This window comes from Melitaea cinxia, chromosome 2 (genome assembly GCF_905220565.1).
Source record: "Melitaea cinxia chromosome 2, ilMelCinx1.1, whole genome shotgun sequence".
NCBI classification, from domain to species: Eukaryota; Metazoa; Arthropoda; class Insecta; order Lepidoptera; family Nymphalidae; genus Melitaea; species Melitaea cinxia.
This window is the reverse complement of record NC_059395.1, coordinates 6,036,657-6,051,714: the sequence shown is the minus strand read 5'-3', so window position 1 is coordinate 6,051,714 and position 15,058 is coordinate 6,036,657. Positions and strand designations below refer to the sequence as shown.

The window sequence follows — 15,058 nt, the reverse complement described above, 5'->3', positions numbered from 1 at the left end:
TTTGAGTTATCAATGGGTTTAATAAGAAAACAAGGTTTAAATTAATATAACTTTTTATTTAGAATATATTATGAGATACTGCAATATAATAAATAAAAAACAAATGTAGTTATATAATAAATATTCTGGAATAAATCTAGTCCAAGCCATTTCTTCTTTTAGGGAACATTTTTTCTTCCACTTGCTCAACCTTCTGAGCAACTGCTGCTAATTTTTCTGATGCTGCAGATGCTGCTGTTCCACACATCTCTGCTAGTTCTTGAATACCATGAGACACCTAGAAGATAACATTAAGATTATTCACAATTATTTAAATGCTTTTAAACTATGTTTTAAAAATGGAAGGATTGTTAAAACATGTTCTTATAACTCATTCTATAGGTAATATTTGTTACTCAATTTACACATACATAAATTACAAAAATATGTTAGATTTTATAACCGATATATATATTTTATTATTTAAATAATAATACAGAACTATTTTATTTTTCTTTAGCTATATTATCTTTTCAGCCAAAGAGTACTGTATCTTTTTGGGGTGTGATAAGTGAAGGCTTTTGTTATTACATTATCATGTCCGTAAATTAAAATATATAAAAATATGACATTGCTTTATATTATGTATTGCAAATTAAAAAATCAACAACTTGAGTAAATAGTTAAAAATATTGTTTGTTGGAAAACGAAAAAAAAAAACCGACTTAAATTACATTGACAAGTAACACAACGTAGGTATAATGAAAAAATAGTCAAGTGAATACGCATTAGTAAATATAAAAGTTGTTATCAGATCTCGATGAAATTTAAATGTGGCTGTGATATGATAAACATCTGCTTTCGATTAAATTAAAATTCATCAAAATCAGTACACCCAGTAAAGTTATGCGGATTTTCGAGGGTTTCCTTCGATTTCTCTGGGATCCCATCATTAGATCCTGGTTTCCTTATCATGGTACCACACTTAGGATATCTCCTTTCCAACAAAAAAAGAAATATCAAAATCAGTTCATAAATGAGGAAGTTATCCCCGAACATACATAATATATATATATATATACGATCGAATTGAGTTCGAAATTGAGTAACCTTCTCCTTTTTTGAAGTTGGTTATCATTAACTGAATTCAACTGTCATTTTATTTTGTTTAGCTTCAAATTACGATTATATTAGTAAATTCGACAAATGATACTCACAGCATCAGCCTCTGCTTTAACCTCTGCAGCAGCCATGTGTAGTTTGTTGACAGTAGCCTGCATATGCGGAACTTGCTGTATTGCCTCTGATTCTAGTACCGGGGCAGCCTAACAACATATTTCAAAACAATATGTTAATTTTGTACTATAAAACTTAGTTTTTTTTATGTTTATGAAATAAAATTGCCTATAAGGAGAAAGGGGCTTTACCCAAATAGTATTATCTAATAGACTAAAAAAACATAATTACATTTTTGTAATTGATACATTATGTAGTATGAGCACTCATCTTACCTATAACCCATAATCTATATTAAAAAGTAATTTCTATTTAATTATTTATTAAATTATATAAGACATGAGTTTCTATCGCTGTAAAAATTTTTTTTCAAAAAATAATAAATACTATAATACTACAACTGGTATAAATAATTTTATATTAAAATTCAGATAACTTCAAAAGCTTTTATGTGAAACATACCTGTTTACAGCGGTGCATGCATTGACAGTGGTGTTGGATGACAGGCTCCGCTGCAACTACTTCATGCATATGCATGTTATTTTGTTGCATCTGGAACCACAATATGTACTGTGTTTGTTTTTGGTTATGTACATAATAGCCAATTTTTCAAATGAAGGTGGAGTTTAACTCAGTAGTACTGAGGTTCACTTTACATTTACTATAGTTTAAGTTGTTAATAGTATATTTTATAACTCTAACATAATATGTAAAAGCCTTGAGTATAACTGTATTATAGAGTTCAGATCAGGGTCAGTGGGGGGAGTATTACATCTATACTTCTATAGTAATATTATAAAGAGGTAAAGTTAATAACTTTGTTTGTATGTAGGGGGTAATCTTCGCAAATATTGATCCCATCATGAAAATTCTTTCACTAACAGAAAGCTACACTATTCAGGAGTGACATAGGCTATATTTTATTGTAATTGAACAAAAAATTCAGTAAATAAGAAAAAGATTAATATATAATATCAAAATGGTAAATAAACTAGCGCCATCTATCGCTAATAGAAAACAATTTATTAGTCTTTCGACGTTATTAATTTAGTCTTATTTTAGTCTATCGACGACGTTTTCTCGATTTTTGATAGATGGCGTTGGAGCAACATATTATTTATTTAAGTGCTATAAAATGAGGTAACTGAATTGAAAAAATGGTTTAACTGAGGTAGGGCACAGCAGGAATTTCCTGCTCAAAATATGGAGCAGTCCGACTGGGGTAGTACCTCGACCTTACAGGAGACCACAGCTAAATAATACTGTTTTCAAGCAGTATTGTGTTCCTGTTGGTGAGTAAAGTGAACAGAGCTCCTGGGGGGGGGGATTGGGGTCCGCAACGCGCTTGCGATGCTTCTCGTGTTGCAGGCGTCTATAAGCTACGGTAGTCTCTTACCATTAGGTGTGCCGTACGCTTGTTTGCCGAACTAGTGATATATAAAAAAAAAATTGTTCTTTAAAGTATGTCATTTGGTTAATATAATAATAATTAACGCTCAACGAAGTGGACACGGGTAGGCTAGTATATTATAAAGCTAAAAAGTTTGTTTGTTTAAACACACTAATCGCAGAAACTACTGGTTTGTATTGAAAAATTATTTTTGTTTAGGATAGTCTAATTACCGAGGAAGGGTATAGAATATTTCGGTATGTCTTTTCTTCTAATAAATGCGATTGAAACCGTGGACACTTTTAGTTTAAAATAAACTACTTACGTTCTCAACAAGGTTTGGATCAGTGTAATTATTCAGTTCACTTGCTATATTCTTAGCCTCAGAAAGTTTTTCATGTCCTGTAGTGGCATTGTTCATAGCTTGGGCCGCATTTAACAGATTTGTCGTCACAGAATCCCCTTGTTGACCATCTTGTTGTGCATCAACGAGAATATTATTATTAACACCCAATTTAGCTTCTAATTGTTCTATTCTACTTTGTAAAACCGCAATTGGATCCATCTTTAAAACAAAATTTAATACTATATTTAAAAAAAATGAGATCTTGTCGAATAAATATGACAAGCTATTCAAACAATTTGTTATTTAAAAATGTCTTTCAATAAAATTAAATTTCGAATTTAGAACTCTCAAATGCAAGATTTTATATTGATTGATGATTGATAGAATCGGAGTATATAAAAATCATTGAGGTGAGAAATTAAAATTAAAAGTTAGATTTTATTTTTAATGACATCACAACAGGGACTTGACAGTGACAGACTCACGATCTATAACGGGCGTGTTCCACCACAACGCCATCGGTCCCGAGTCAACAACAACAACCAATAATATTGGCCTAAAGGTCTAGATACCAGGCCATAAACTCCAAAAAAAAAAAACCCTATAATAATAATAATAATAAAATTTATAGCAATAGCAAATAGCAATAGCAATAACGTTTAGACTTGCGCAAAACAGTGCTTCAAAGTGTAATGTAATATTACATTACATTTCGTACTGAGTAATATGGCATCACACCATCACACCGAACATTACCCGAAATGTGTACTGTTCGGCGTGACATATTTCTTATGAAATGCTATATATCACGTAATTGTCATCACACCAAACATTCCATGAGATTTTGTACTTATAGTATGTTTAAGTGTACGGTGTTCGGTGTATTACGTAGCAGACCAAACATCACTTTAGCATAAAAATGGTAAATGAGAGGTGGAAACTGGCTAAAAATTCATAATATTTGTTTTGTTTTTTTTTGTTTGGTTTTCTAAAAGTTTGTTCTAAAATTAGCTTTGATTTGTAAAAAAAGTTGGTTTCCCTTCATACTTAAGTAAACCCCAAGGAAAATTGGGATATTTATTCCAGGCTTAGGATAATCCAATACACATGGACAACTAAATTAATACTAGCCGTGATCCGCGATTTTACCTGTTTAGTTTCGATCCTCATGTGATTATTGATACCAAATTTCATCAAAGTCAGAAAACGTAAAAGGTAGATAGAGTTACTTTCGTATCCCTACTAATATTATAAATGTGTGTTTGTTTGTTCGCCCTTCTTTCACGTCAAAACGGCTGAACCGAATTTGTCAAATTTTGGTATACAGATAAAACAGACCTTGGAGAGCCTTAGGCTACTTTTTATCCCGGAATCATAACAGGAACGGGAACTACGCGAGTGAAACCGCGGGACGCAGCTAGTTTATAATATAAGTTAGGAATAAACTAATGACCATGAATACTGGCGTATTTAAAAATCAACTTTATATACATACAATGATTACCTACTTTTTTTATGCCAATACTTCATTTATAATTTTATTTTCACAAGCAACATAAACAAACAAAACATTTTAATAAATGCAAAAGCAGAAATTTGAACTCGAATTTTAGCGGCAGTCAAGTGCGTAACGCATTATTAAAAAGTATTACGTACAGTGTTGTGCTATAATATGCCTTAGCATTCTTAAATACGATTCATATTTCACTTAAAAAAATGACGGAAACTCGCCACGGCTCGGAAAATAATATAGAGCTAGAGAGTGAGGTTATGACTGGTTGCAAAAGTGCGCCGCGCATCACCGTGTCTCACTCAGTAAGTGAAGTTAGACAGAGCAAATAGATAAGAAATCCAACATTCCGACCGAACAGAGCGCGTAATGTCAAGTGTGATGTGTAATACTTCATTTCGTCGCGTAATGTGTGATGCCATATTTCATGTTCGAGTAATATCACGCGTAATGTATCAATTGCATTACTTACACATGTCTAATAACGTTTGTCTTTTAGATTTCTATACTATAAAAATATTTTGTGTGTTTTGGAAATAATAACTTGTTTTGAAATATAAATAACTTCTCTAGACCAAGATGGACGAGGAACAAGGAGGACTAACAGAAGATGATTTCTACATACCGCCGGTGAAGTACGAATGTAAGCACTTATTTTATTTTATAAACATAACCTATAAAACGCTTCTGATAGGATTATCGACTTTTGATACACATAAATTTCTTACTAATAATTTTCAATGAGAAGATTGATCGTCAAAGCATGGTGTAATATATATAAAACATTTTCTATGAGATTGACAATTTTTTATTATAAACATACTAATATTATAAATGCGAAAGTAACGTCTGTCTGTCGCGCTTTTACGCCAAAACTACTGAACCAATTTAAATGAAATTTGGTACACAGATAGTCTAGTCTGAGAAAGGACATTTTAATGCGAAAAAGGGGTGTAATGGGTTGAAAGGTGAGGATGAAAAATTGCATGGAAGTATCATCGGTTTTAGAGCTAGAAGCTTGAAACTTATTTTATAGGCTGTCGATTCGATATTAATAAATATGACATTCAAAGCTAGTAAAAGCTTTACCCTCAAGGGTGTAAAATAAGAATAGGGAATAGAGGATAAAAGTTTGTATGGAAATATGTAGGATTTATGTGACGTTTCATTAGTTTGCGACAAGAGACAAAGTATTAGAGCTATTCTGATGTCCAAAATAAACCAAAAGATATATATCCAAAAAATGCTGTCCACTATTCCATGCGAACGAAGTTGTGGGCACAGCTATTATCTTATATATATAAAATGTTTTAGTAATAAAGATAACAATAAATAAATAAATAATAAATGTAAAGCTAAAAATGTCGAGAAGAAAAATAAAGGGATTTTTGAATTGTTTGTTTACAATGTTATTTTATGGTACAAAAATAATTAAAATTAATTCTTACTTTCTGACACATTTAGATAATATGACCCGGAATAGTAACATGTAATATATTTTATTTTCTTTACTTCCTTTTTATTAATTTTTGTTACTTAATAGTTTTTCGCTTTTTTTATTTTATTAGTAGTATTAAGTTTATCTATAATAAACTCACTAATTTCAGGTTCTATTGCTCCAATTTTCAAAAATCGTAATAGGTGCCTTATTCATAAAAAAACTATCAAATGCTACACTTTTCATACATATGAATTAGATGCCAGAACTATTCCCAAATAATCGTAATAAAATATGATAAATAGTATTTAACTTCTCATTTTCAGATCTTGATCACACAGCAGATGTTCAGTAAGTGTAGATAAATTTTTAATTGTCTTATATTTTAATTGTCTTAATTATGTCTTATATACTAATATTATAAAGAGGAAAGATTTGATTGTTTGTTTGTTTACATTGAATAGGCTCCGAAACTACTGAACCGATTTGAAAAATTCTTTCACTGTTGGGATGCTACACTATCCGTAGGTGACATAGGCTTTATTATATTTTAAAAAAAAAAATATTTTGAAATTTTTGTTAAATACCACCGTGCGAAGCCTGGGTGGGATGCTAGTACATTATTGTCACATGACATTAGTCAGTAGTGAAAATTAAAAATATCTTTGTTCAAATAATTTTCAAAAATATCTCAAAATTGTCATTTTACATATTAAAAAATTTTACAATTTAAAAGTTAAGCTACCACCGGTTCTGAATGCAGATTCTGCAGAGAAGAACCGGTAAGAAACTCTGCAGTTACCCTTTAAAAAATATATAAACTGTTTTTGTACAAGTTTGGTAACATCTTGCATTAAATACAGTGTCACTAAGTTAATTTTATTTAAAAATGTTAAATATTATTAAAATTCAAATGTAATTTTCATTTTCTGGACATAGGCCTCCTTCTACATGGATAAAGAGGCCTTTGTCCAGCGGTGGGATGCTAGAGGCTGAATCGTGAAACGTAATTTTGCTTAGAGTGCAAATATAACATGAACATTGTGAACATTTCAGATTGCATGCATGGGGAGATACTTTGAAAGAAGCCTTCGAACAATGTGGAATGGCCATGTTCGCTTACATGACTGAAATGGAATATGTTCAGATCAAAGAAGTTCACACTGTAGAAGCAAATGCTGATGATCTGATGGGCTTACTTTATCATTTCCTTGATGAATTACTCTTTCTGTTTTCTGTAGAACCATTTCTGATTTGTAAGAAACTAGTGATAACAGAATTTAATACAGAAGAATTTAGGATAGTTTGTAAGTGTTATGGTGAAGAGTTCCAGATTGGTAAACATCCTCAAGGAGCTGAGGTTAAGGCTATCACTTATTCAGCTATGCAAATCATAGACCAACCTAAGGATAATAAATATGAAGTTTTTGTAATTATTGACATTTGAATATATTTATTTTTTAATTATACTTTTTAATTTATTCTGTTCAGAGTAAACCTAAAGAATACAAAGTAATATGAAATTACTGAAATAAAATATATTATCTAAGTATTACCATAGGTGTTTTTAAGATGTATCTTTTATATGAAATTATATTTCTGTATAGAAAGTATGGTTTTTGGAATTACTATATGCTTTTGTTTAACTTTAAAGGAAAGGTACAAATTAGTTGTGTTGTTTCTTTATGCAAGCTTAACAATAACGTCATAAAGCCTATTATAGATTTAGTATGTTGCTGTTTACATGAATAAAAATATGTATAACTTTTTTATTGTGAAGTTGTCACAAATGAAAATCATTTTAATTTTTCATACTACAAGGATAAATGTATGATCTGTGATTTATGTTGTAAGATTTTTATGTAGCACAAAATTTGTGTGACTCATATAGGCGATAATGATCTGATAAGCATAGGGCTTCTTTTATTTTAATTTATTATTCAGATTACCAATAGAAATATCTGACAATTAAACAGAATTTTGTGGTAAAAATTAATGGTGCATACAGCCTAATTTTTAGGTGAATGTCAGATAGCTTTATACAATAAAACTTATAAATAAACTTTGTAAAATTATAACAAGAAAAACAGGCCCTCGATGAGCTTAAATGTTTTGCTACTGATTTCTATTAACACGTGGTTCAATAAGTCCCGAGACTAAGTACTAAAAAAAGGTCTTTTTTATAAAATTAATTTTTATTCATCAACATAGTCTCCTCCAAGAGCGATACAGTCCCTCCAACGCTTTTCTAACTTTTCTATCCCATGTGTGTAGAACGATTTGTCTTTGGCTTCAAAATAAGCCTCCGTTGCTGCGATAACTTCACTATTTGAGTCAAATTTCTTACCCTGAAGCATTTTTTTGAGGTCTGCAAACAGCCAGTAATCGCTGGGGGCCAAGTCTGGCGAATAAGGGGGATGAGGAAGCAATTCGAAGCCCAATTCGTTATTTTGGCCATCGTTCTCACGGACTTGTGACAAGGCGCGTTGTCCTGGTAAAACACCACTTTCTTTTTGTTCATGTGAGGCCGTTTATCCGCAATTTCGTACTTCAATCGCTCCAATAAGCACATGTAATAGTCACTATTTATATTTTGCCCCTTTTCAAGGTAGTCGATGAAAAGTATTCCATGCGCATCCCAAAATATAGACGCCATAACCTTACCGGCCGATTTCTGAGTCTTTGGACGCTTCGGGCGGCTTTCACCAGCCGCTCTCCACTCCGCTGCCTGCCGATTGGATTCCGAAGTGAAATGGTATATCCAGGTTTCATCCATTGTTACATACCGACGTAAAAAATCCTTTTTATTATGATTCATCAGCGCCAAACATCGCTCTGAATCATTGATACGTTGTTCCTTTTGATTAGTTGTAAGCAAACGCGGCACCCACTTAGAAAAAAGCTTTTTCATGGCCAAATTTTTATGTAAAATAGTGAAAACACTACCAGCTGAAATCTTCACTATCTCGGCTATCTCTCGCACTTTTACCTTCCGATCTTCCAATACGATTTTGTGGACTTGGTTAATATTTTGTTGAGTCACTGCTTCATTTGGACGACCTGAGTGTTCCCCATCATTGGTGTCTATGCGACCGCGTTTGAAGTCGGCATACCACCGACAAATGGTTGCTTTAAGGGGCCTACTCAAAGCACTGCCTGCAGGGCCTGCTTGCAGTTACTGCCGCAGAGGATGTTGCTCCACAAAGCACTGCAAATCATTTACGTGGCATACGTTGTCGTGTTCATTTGTGTTCTCTTTGTCCTTGCCTAAATTCGTCAGTTTTTATAAATGGCTCCTACATTATTCAAACACCAAAAAATAGCATTGGGTTTGACTGTATTGAGTACTTGTAGCGTTCAAAAGAAAAAAAGGAAGCACTGGTGTAAAAAAGTTTTATATTTTTCATGTAAAAGCGACATAGCCTGCGACCGCATATCTTTGTTATGATAATGATCGTGGTTAGTTTTCCAAAGACATGGCAAATCCCTATACAATTAGATTACGTCCCTCCACACGTCTTTTTCTCGCTGGCTCATTTTTCTTGAAGAAAACAGAGCCAAACAAATAATATAATAAAACCAAACCAACTAACCACCAACTAACTGATTAATTGCTAAATGACAACCACTGACAAGACAAACCCCAGGTCAAATAGAGTAGACAAACGTCGTAATGTACCGACGTAAACAAAATGGTGGGCTAAATCGGCCCGACCTAGCTACACATGTCCCTGATTGCAGTTTACGGAGTGGGGAGATCGTGTGTCGGGCTGGCAGAACGACACTGCGGCCCTGCGACAGGGTGAACAATTAAAATATCGGCCCTGCATGCATACATACAATACGATCGGCAGTGGCACTGCAAGCAGGGCCCTGCAGGCAGTGCTTTGAGTAGGCCCCTTTAGAGGGAGCTGATCCTGCATAACATTTTATAAGCCATTGCTGTGCTTCAACGGTATTTTTTCCCATTAAAAAACAATGTTTTATCAACACGCGAAACTCGTTTTTTTCCATTGTATCGAAATTACAACCGTAGCATCACTTAAATATTTCAAAATCAATAATTTTATTGTTCCATTTTTAAAAATTTGACACATATTCTTGTATTGATAGCCAGTACTTTTTAAAAATCAAAAGTTTTTTTAATATATGCGCCATTTCCAGGTTAGTCTCGGGACTTATTGAACGATCTAGTATTATTTTTACACAGTCATTTAATAACCATGTCCGGGGGAAAACCAATATTGTAGATTATTTAATTAACATACCTGCTATTAATAAAAGAGTAAATACTTTTGACGAGATCGTTAAGGACGTAATAGCGAAATGCTCTCACCATTTATTATGTATAGGGTTTTGAGTCTCTGAAGCATGATGTATAAAAATACGCATGCGATTTGTAAATTACAACTATATTTTATCAATGGTAGTGATGATTATAGACATTCTTTATTCGATTTTAATGTGCTCAAAGACAACTTTGTCATATTATTCTACGAACCCATTGGCGCAGTTGATAGTGATCCTGCTTGCCTCCCCAAGGTTTTGGATTTATTTCCGCCTAGAATCTTGTTCTAATATTTCTGTTATTATAATCGATATGTTATTATTTGCATTACTTAAACATGGTATCGTTCGACTATTACGTAGGTATAAGTAGGTAAAATTATTTAAAACACAGTATTAAGTCGCTTACCTCAGGAGCAGATATCCATAATTATGTGTATGATAAACATATTATGTAGATATATAATACTCATAATGAGTTGTGAATAAATGTGATTTTAATTGTTACCTACCTACTTTTTTGTCTTTATAGTGTTTTCTGCGTACTTGGAGACGCGTAGGGGGAGGAGTTTCCGTTTGCCGCGTTTACGAAATACTACTAAAATTATTGACAACGTTTTGGTATGGCAAAAAAGATTGTTAAAAATTTTTCGTCTCATTTGAGCATAAATTCATATTTTTTTATCCTTTTTCTACATCTTGAAAATAATGATAGATAAAATTAACTTGTAATAAATTTGTTTGTAAGTTCAAAGTAAACTTTAAAGCCCATTCAGATGTTTTTTTTATGTAAGTATTTGATGTATCAGACGGCTTATCGAAGCCGACCAGCGCACAGAGGGTGATTTGACCCAAAAAGCTGGTCAAAATTCAAAAATTCAAAATTTATAAATTTTAGAAAATTTTGCTACATAATCATAGATAAGGACATAATGAATGATATACCGTAAACTTTCATTCACTCTTGCTTCGTTAAACATATCAATCAATCGTCATTTTACCGTCTCGTTTAGATCGTCTTTGTTCTATACGGTTTGCTGCGAAAAACAATTGAAATTTATATTTTATTTGAAACAAGATTAAGTGAAACTGAACTTTTTTATACAATGGACCTTTATGCACCAGGTATGTGTAATTAATGTTTATTAGTAACTTGGTATTATATTGCTTAGTATCTTTAGAAACAAGTTTTTTTCTAACTACCTTCAACATATTATTTATTTTATTCAAAGATTAAATACTTAAGTTTTTTAAATATGTTTCCCGAATGGTCCCAGCTTGTATTTTTTTTCTACTATTAACCTAATGAGTTGTGAAGAGAATTACATAAAATTTAGGTGCCAATAAGTGCCAATTTTGAAATGATATTTTTTAAATTAAATTTACTCTTTTACAAAGCAAAGTTTTATTTGCGTTCAGATATTTATTTACCGTATTTTATGGTTGTAGGTTCTTCTGGGTTAACTGTTTTATCAAGACACAGTATATATATGATGACTAAGAACATAAATGAGAAGAGTTTTAGCGAAAAAATAGATAAGGTACAAGAAATAATAATAAATAAATACAGTTTAAATGGTAAGGAAAGAAAAAAATTATCATTAAATTTTCAAAGCTAAAGTCGGAAATGAAGTCACAGTGGATAGCTGCAAAAAGAACAGAAGATAAATTTTTGAAAATGAATCGAGATTGGCTGCAAGGGACAATATCAATGACGAGAAAAAAATATCAAGTGTTGGTCGTCCCTCTAAAAACTTTGAAGACTTATCGGAGCGTAGCAAACGTCGCAAAACCGAGCCTTTTAGAAAGGAAATGACAGCACCAGAACTTTTATATGCTAGTCAAATGGTACTCCGTCAATCAGGAAACATAGGTGGGGCTTCGGTAGTTAAAGATATAATAACATCGAGGTGATAAGTATAGAAAAGCATTGCAAGAAAGCAATAAGTCTGATATTGCGGATAGATCCATGACACCTACTCAAGCTTTATCAATTTTTGTGGAGGCAGAATTGACGAGGAGACAATAGAAATAAAATACACCAAAAAAATCCAAACCTTTTACGCCAGCTGCTCTGGAAATGCTAGTTGCTTAGAAATATGATCAAAATGATGATGATGATCAATTGTCTAATATGCAGCTGCACATAGATCAAAGTGATGAAACTTCTGATGAAGAAGCATGGGATGGTTCTTCAGACTGATTACTTTTTTGTTTGATTTGAACTATATTTTTTGTGTGAATATGCCTTTTAGTAATTAATAATTACAATATGGTGACTAAATATATATTTTTTATAGTAAAGGTGGGCAAACGAGCAAAAGGCGCACCTGATGGTAAGTGTCACCGCTGCCCATAACCATCTGCAGAAACAGAAGATCCACAGTGGCGTTGCCGGCCTTTGAGGAAGGAATATGCTCGTTTCTTGAAGGTTATCAAATCGTATTGGTTCGGAAAGACATCCTCTGGGAGCTTAATCAAAATTTTGGTATATATTTTACCAAATTGCATCAAAATAAGACACAAAATATATTACATTATTTTTGACCAGCTTTTCTTATGAAATACCCCTCTGTGCAGCGCAGGCAGTTAGTATTAGCAGTCGTCTCAAAGTAACTACTATGGTATATATAATGTACTCTGTGCTACTACGTATTTTTTTGTCGAACTCCGACCATACTTGACAGAATTCAAGCTTTTTACAACTTTATTCTACGTAGTAACTACTACTTCTAGTCAAAACTATTTTGCTCGCTATTAAATCCAAAAGAAACAAGTTATAATTAATTTTATAAACAATGATTTGATGAAATATAGTTCGTATTATAACGAAAATTAATAAGCAGCCAAGTCTGCCTGATAATTGTTTTACACCAAATTTAAGGATGAACTCAACAATTTGAGAGTTTCCTCGACGTAGTGCGTATTTAACAGAGCATGACAGCCAATCACTCATCATTTCAGCTTATCGCAGTCCACTGCTTGACATAGGCCTACACAAGTTCGCGCCAAAAATGGAGTGAACTCATGTGTTTTGCCCATAGTCACCACGCTGGGCAGGCGGGTTGGTGACCGCAGCTACAGGGCTAGCTTTGTCGCACCGAAGACGCTGATGCCCGTCCTCGGCCCGTGTATGTCAAAGTCAGCAGTTGGATGATTATCCCGCCATCGGTCGGCTTAACAGTTCCAAGTCGACAGCCAATGATTATATAAAATTATATAGTAGAGCATTTCACACAAGCTCACGTCGAAAATTAAACACATGTATTTCTATACACTATTTATTTCTATTTACTCTTTACGTAAGAAAATTTGTTCGACATTACGCTACATATTCTCATTTAGGTGCGTACATTCATGATGCAGCAGCTCAGCCTATCTTACTTGATACCTTTTAATTTCGACCTGTCAAATAATATTTACCTTAAAAAACAATTCGAGAAGCGGCTGAAATGTCTTTAGTTTACTCCTTTTAAAAACGATTACCGTGATATTTAAAAATATACGAGGTTCGAGGTCTGAATATGAAAACAAACCCAGAAAATTTTAAAATTATTTTTATTTTTTTTCGTAAACACCACTCTTCTCAATGCTCTTCTTTCATCTGATTTCTAAAGCCCTTATACCAATTTTTTAAAAATGCCTCATATTGGCCGCCAAAAGGCAATGTGCTGAGCTTCAATCTCTTCGTTTGATGAAAATTTCTGTTCTCCTATATGTTTTTTTTTTTTTTGATTGGGGATGAGGTCGAAGTCAGATGGTGTCAAATTAGGCGAATAAGTGGGATGTGGAAGTAATGCGAACCCACAATTATAGGTTTTTTTTAGTTAACATTACTGGGCATTTTTTCTTAATTTACAGATAGTAATAAGTAGAGTTTATAGTGGTTCTTTTCGGTAGGTAATCGATCATAATGATTCCCTTTGAATCCCAAAACACTGACACCATTACCTTGCTTACAGACAAAATTACATTAGTTTTCTTCGGAGGCTTTGAGCTTGGTATTCTCCATTTTTTTTATTGTTGTTTTGACGCAGGATTATTGTAATGACCCAAGATTTATCAGTAGTAACAAATTTCTCTAAAAGGTTTTGTGGATCGGCTTCAAGTAACTCCAAAAAATCGTGCGAAATCGTAAGTCAGTTGCGTTTACGTTCGGCTGAAAGGAGCGCCAGTACCCATCTTTCAGAAACCTTCAAAAACCCCAATACATTATGAATTATATTTTAAGTTTGTTCATACAATATGCATATGATGTCACCTATCTCTCTGATTAAATCTACGGTCTCCCAGTATAAAATCGCAAAATTTTCCGATGTTTTCTTCAGTACTCGAAGTTGATGGCTGTCCAGTGCGTAAGTCTAGTCATCAAATGTCATTGGGAGAGCATGGAGCTCTCCCAGTGACATTTGAATTCTGCCGACCACATACGATGGAGGTAATTCTCTTAAAGTCACCACCATATGTTCATGAATCTGTTTCGGCGTTAACACTTTTTTAAACAGATACTTGATAAAGCAATGTTAGATTTTCTCCGTTTTTAAAAATCGCTTCATTTAACGCTCAATAAAACACTGTAAACTCTTAACCTAAAGTAACACTAAAATGAAACTTCACACAATAAAAACTAAAGAGTTACTGAACATAATGAAGACATAAAAAAATTAAAATTGTAATCATGTCTATATGATGCCGCAAACTTTTCAATCCACCCTCGTATTTATGTCTTTCTTGTAAGGGACGTTATGCGATAATACGTCTCTCAGAGCAGGTCGCGACACTACTCAGCGTTACTGTTTCACACGATTTTACTCCCCATAGTTTTTTCATACCACGGCCTTAAATCGTTTTTAGGAGTAAACTCCAATACAT

The 15,058-nt window shown here is 33.0% G+C and overlaps 2 protein-coding genes across 4 annotated transcripts; one reads left to right on the top strand and one right to left on the bottom strand.

Annotated features, from left to right (window-relative positions):
- Positions 1-3,496, bottom strand: LOC123663323. Of its 3 annotated transcripts, none has more exons than XM_045598032.1 (5): positions 3,437-3,496; positions 2,931-3,170; positions 1,678-1,767; positions 1,197-1,304; positions 1-277 (listed from the first exon to the last, which is right to left on the bottom strand). In XM_045598032.1, the coding sequence occupies exons 2-5, from the start codon at positions 3,168-3,170 to the stop codon at positions 137-139; spliced, it is 579 nt and encodes a 192-aa protein (XP_045453988.1). In that variant the 5' UTR covers positions 3,437-3,496; the 3' UTR covers positions 1-136. The 3 variants fall into 3 exon arrangements, with proteins under 3 accessions (XP_045453988.1, XP_045453980.1, XP_045453973.1); XM_045598024.1 differs by having other exon boundaries at positions 3,404-3,437; XM_045598017.1 differs by having other exon boundaries at positions 2,931-3,442.
- A 1,450-nt stretch (positions 3,497-4,946) lies between these two features.
- LOC123663350 (protein archease-like) lies at positions 4,947-7,364 on the top strand. Its single transcript, XM_045598043.1, has 3 exons — positions 4,947-5,104; positions 6,226-6,250; positions 6,956-7,364. The coding sequence occupies exons 1-3, from the start codon at positions 5,041-5,043 to the stop codon at positions 7,344-7,346; spliced, it is 480 nt and encodes a 159-aa protein (XP_045453999.1). The 5' UTR covers positions 4,947-5,040; the 3' UTR covers positions 7,347-7,364.
- The last annotated feature ends 7,694 nt before the right edge of the window (positions 7,365-15,058 follow it).

Excerpts from the sequence above, each read along its gene's own strand:
- LOC123663350 (XM_045598043.1), top strand. The coding sequence starts at position 5,041 with ATGGACGAGGAACAAGGAGGACTAACAGAAGATGATTTCTACATACCG. Across the intron at positions 5,105-6,225 it reads ACCGCCGGTGAAGTACGAAT|ATCTTGATCACACAGCAGAT; the intron begins GTAAGCACTTAT and ends TCTCATTTTCAG. Across the intron at positions 6,251-6,955 it reads GATCACACAGCAGATGTTCA|ATTGCATGCATGGGGAGATA; the intron begins GTAAGTGTAGAT and ends TGAACATTTCAG.
- LOC123663323 (XM_045598032.1), bottom strand. The coding sequence starts at position 3,170 with ATGGATCCAATTGCGGTTTTACAAAGTAGAATAGAACAATTAGAAGCT. Across the intron at positions 1,305-1,677 it reads GCATGCACCGCTGTAAACAG|GCTGCCCCGGTACTAGAATC; the intron begins GTATGTTTCACA and ends ATATGTTGTTAG. Across the intron at positions 278-1,196 it reads TTAAAGCAGAGGCTGATGCT|GTGTCTCATGGTATTCAAGA; the intron begins GTGAGTATCATT and ends GTTATCTTCTAG.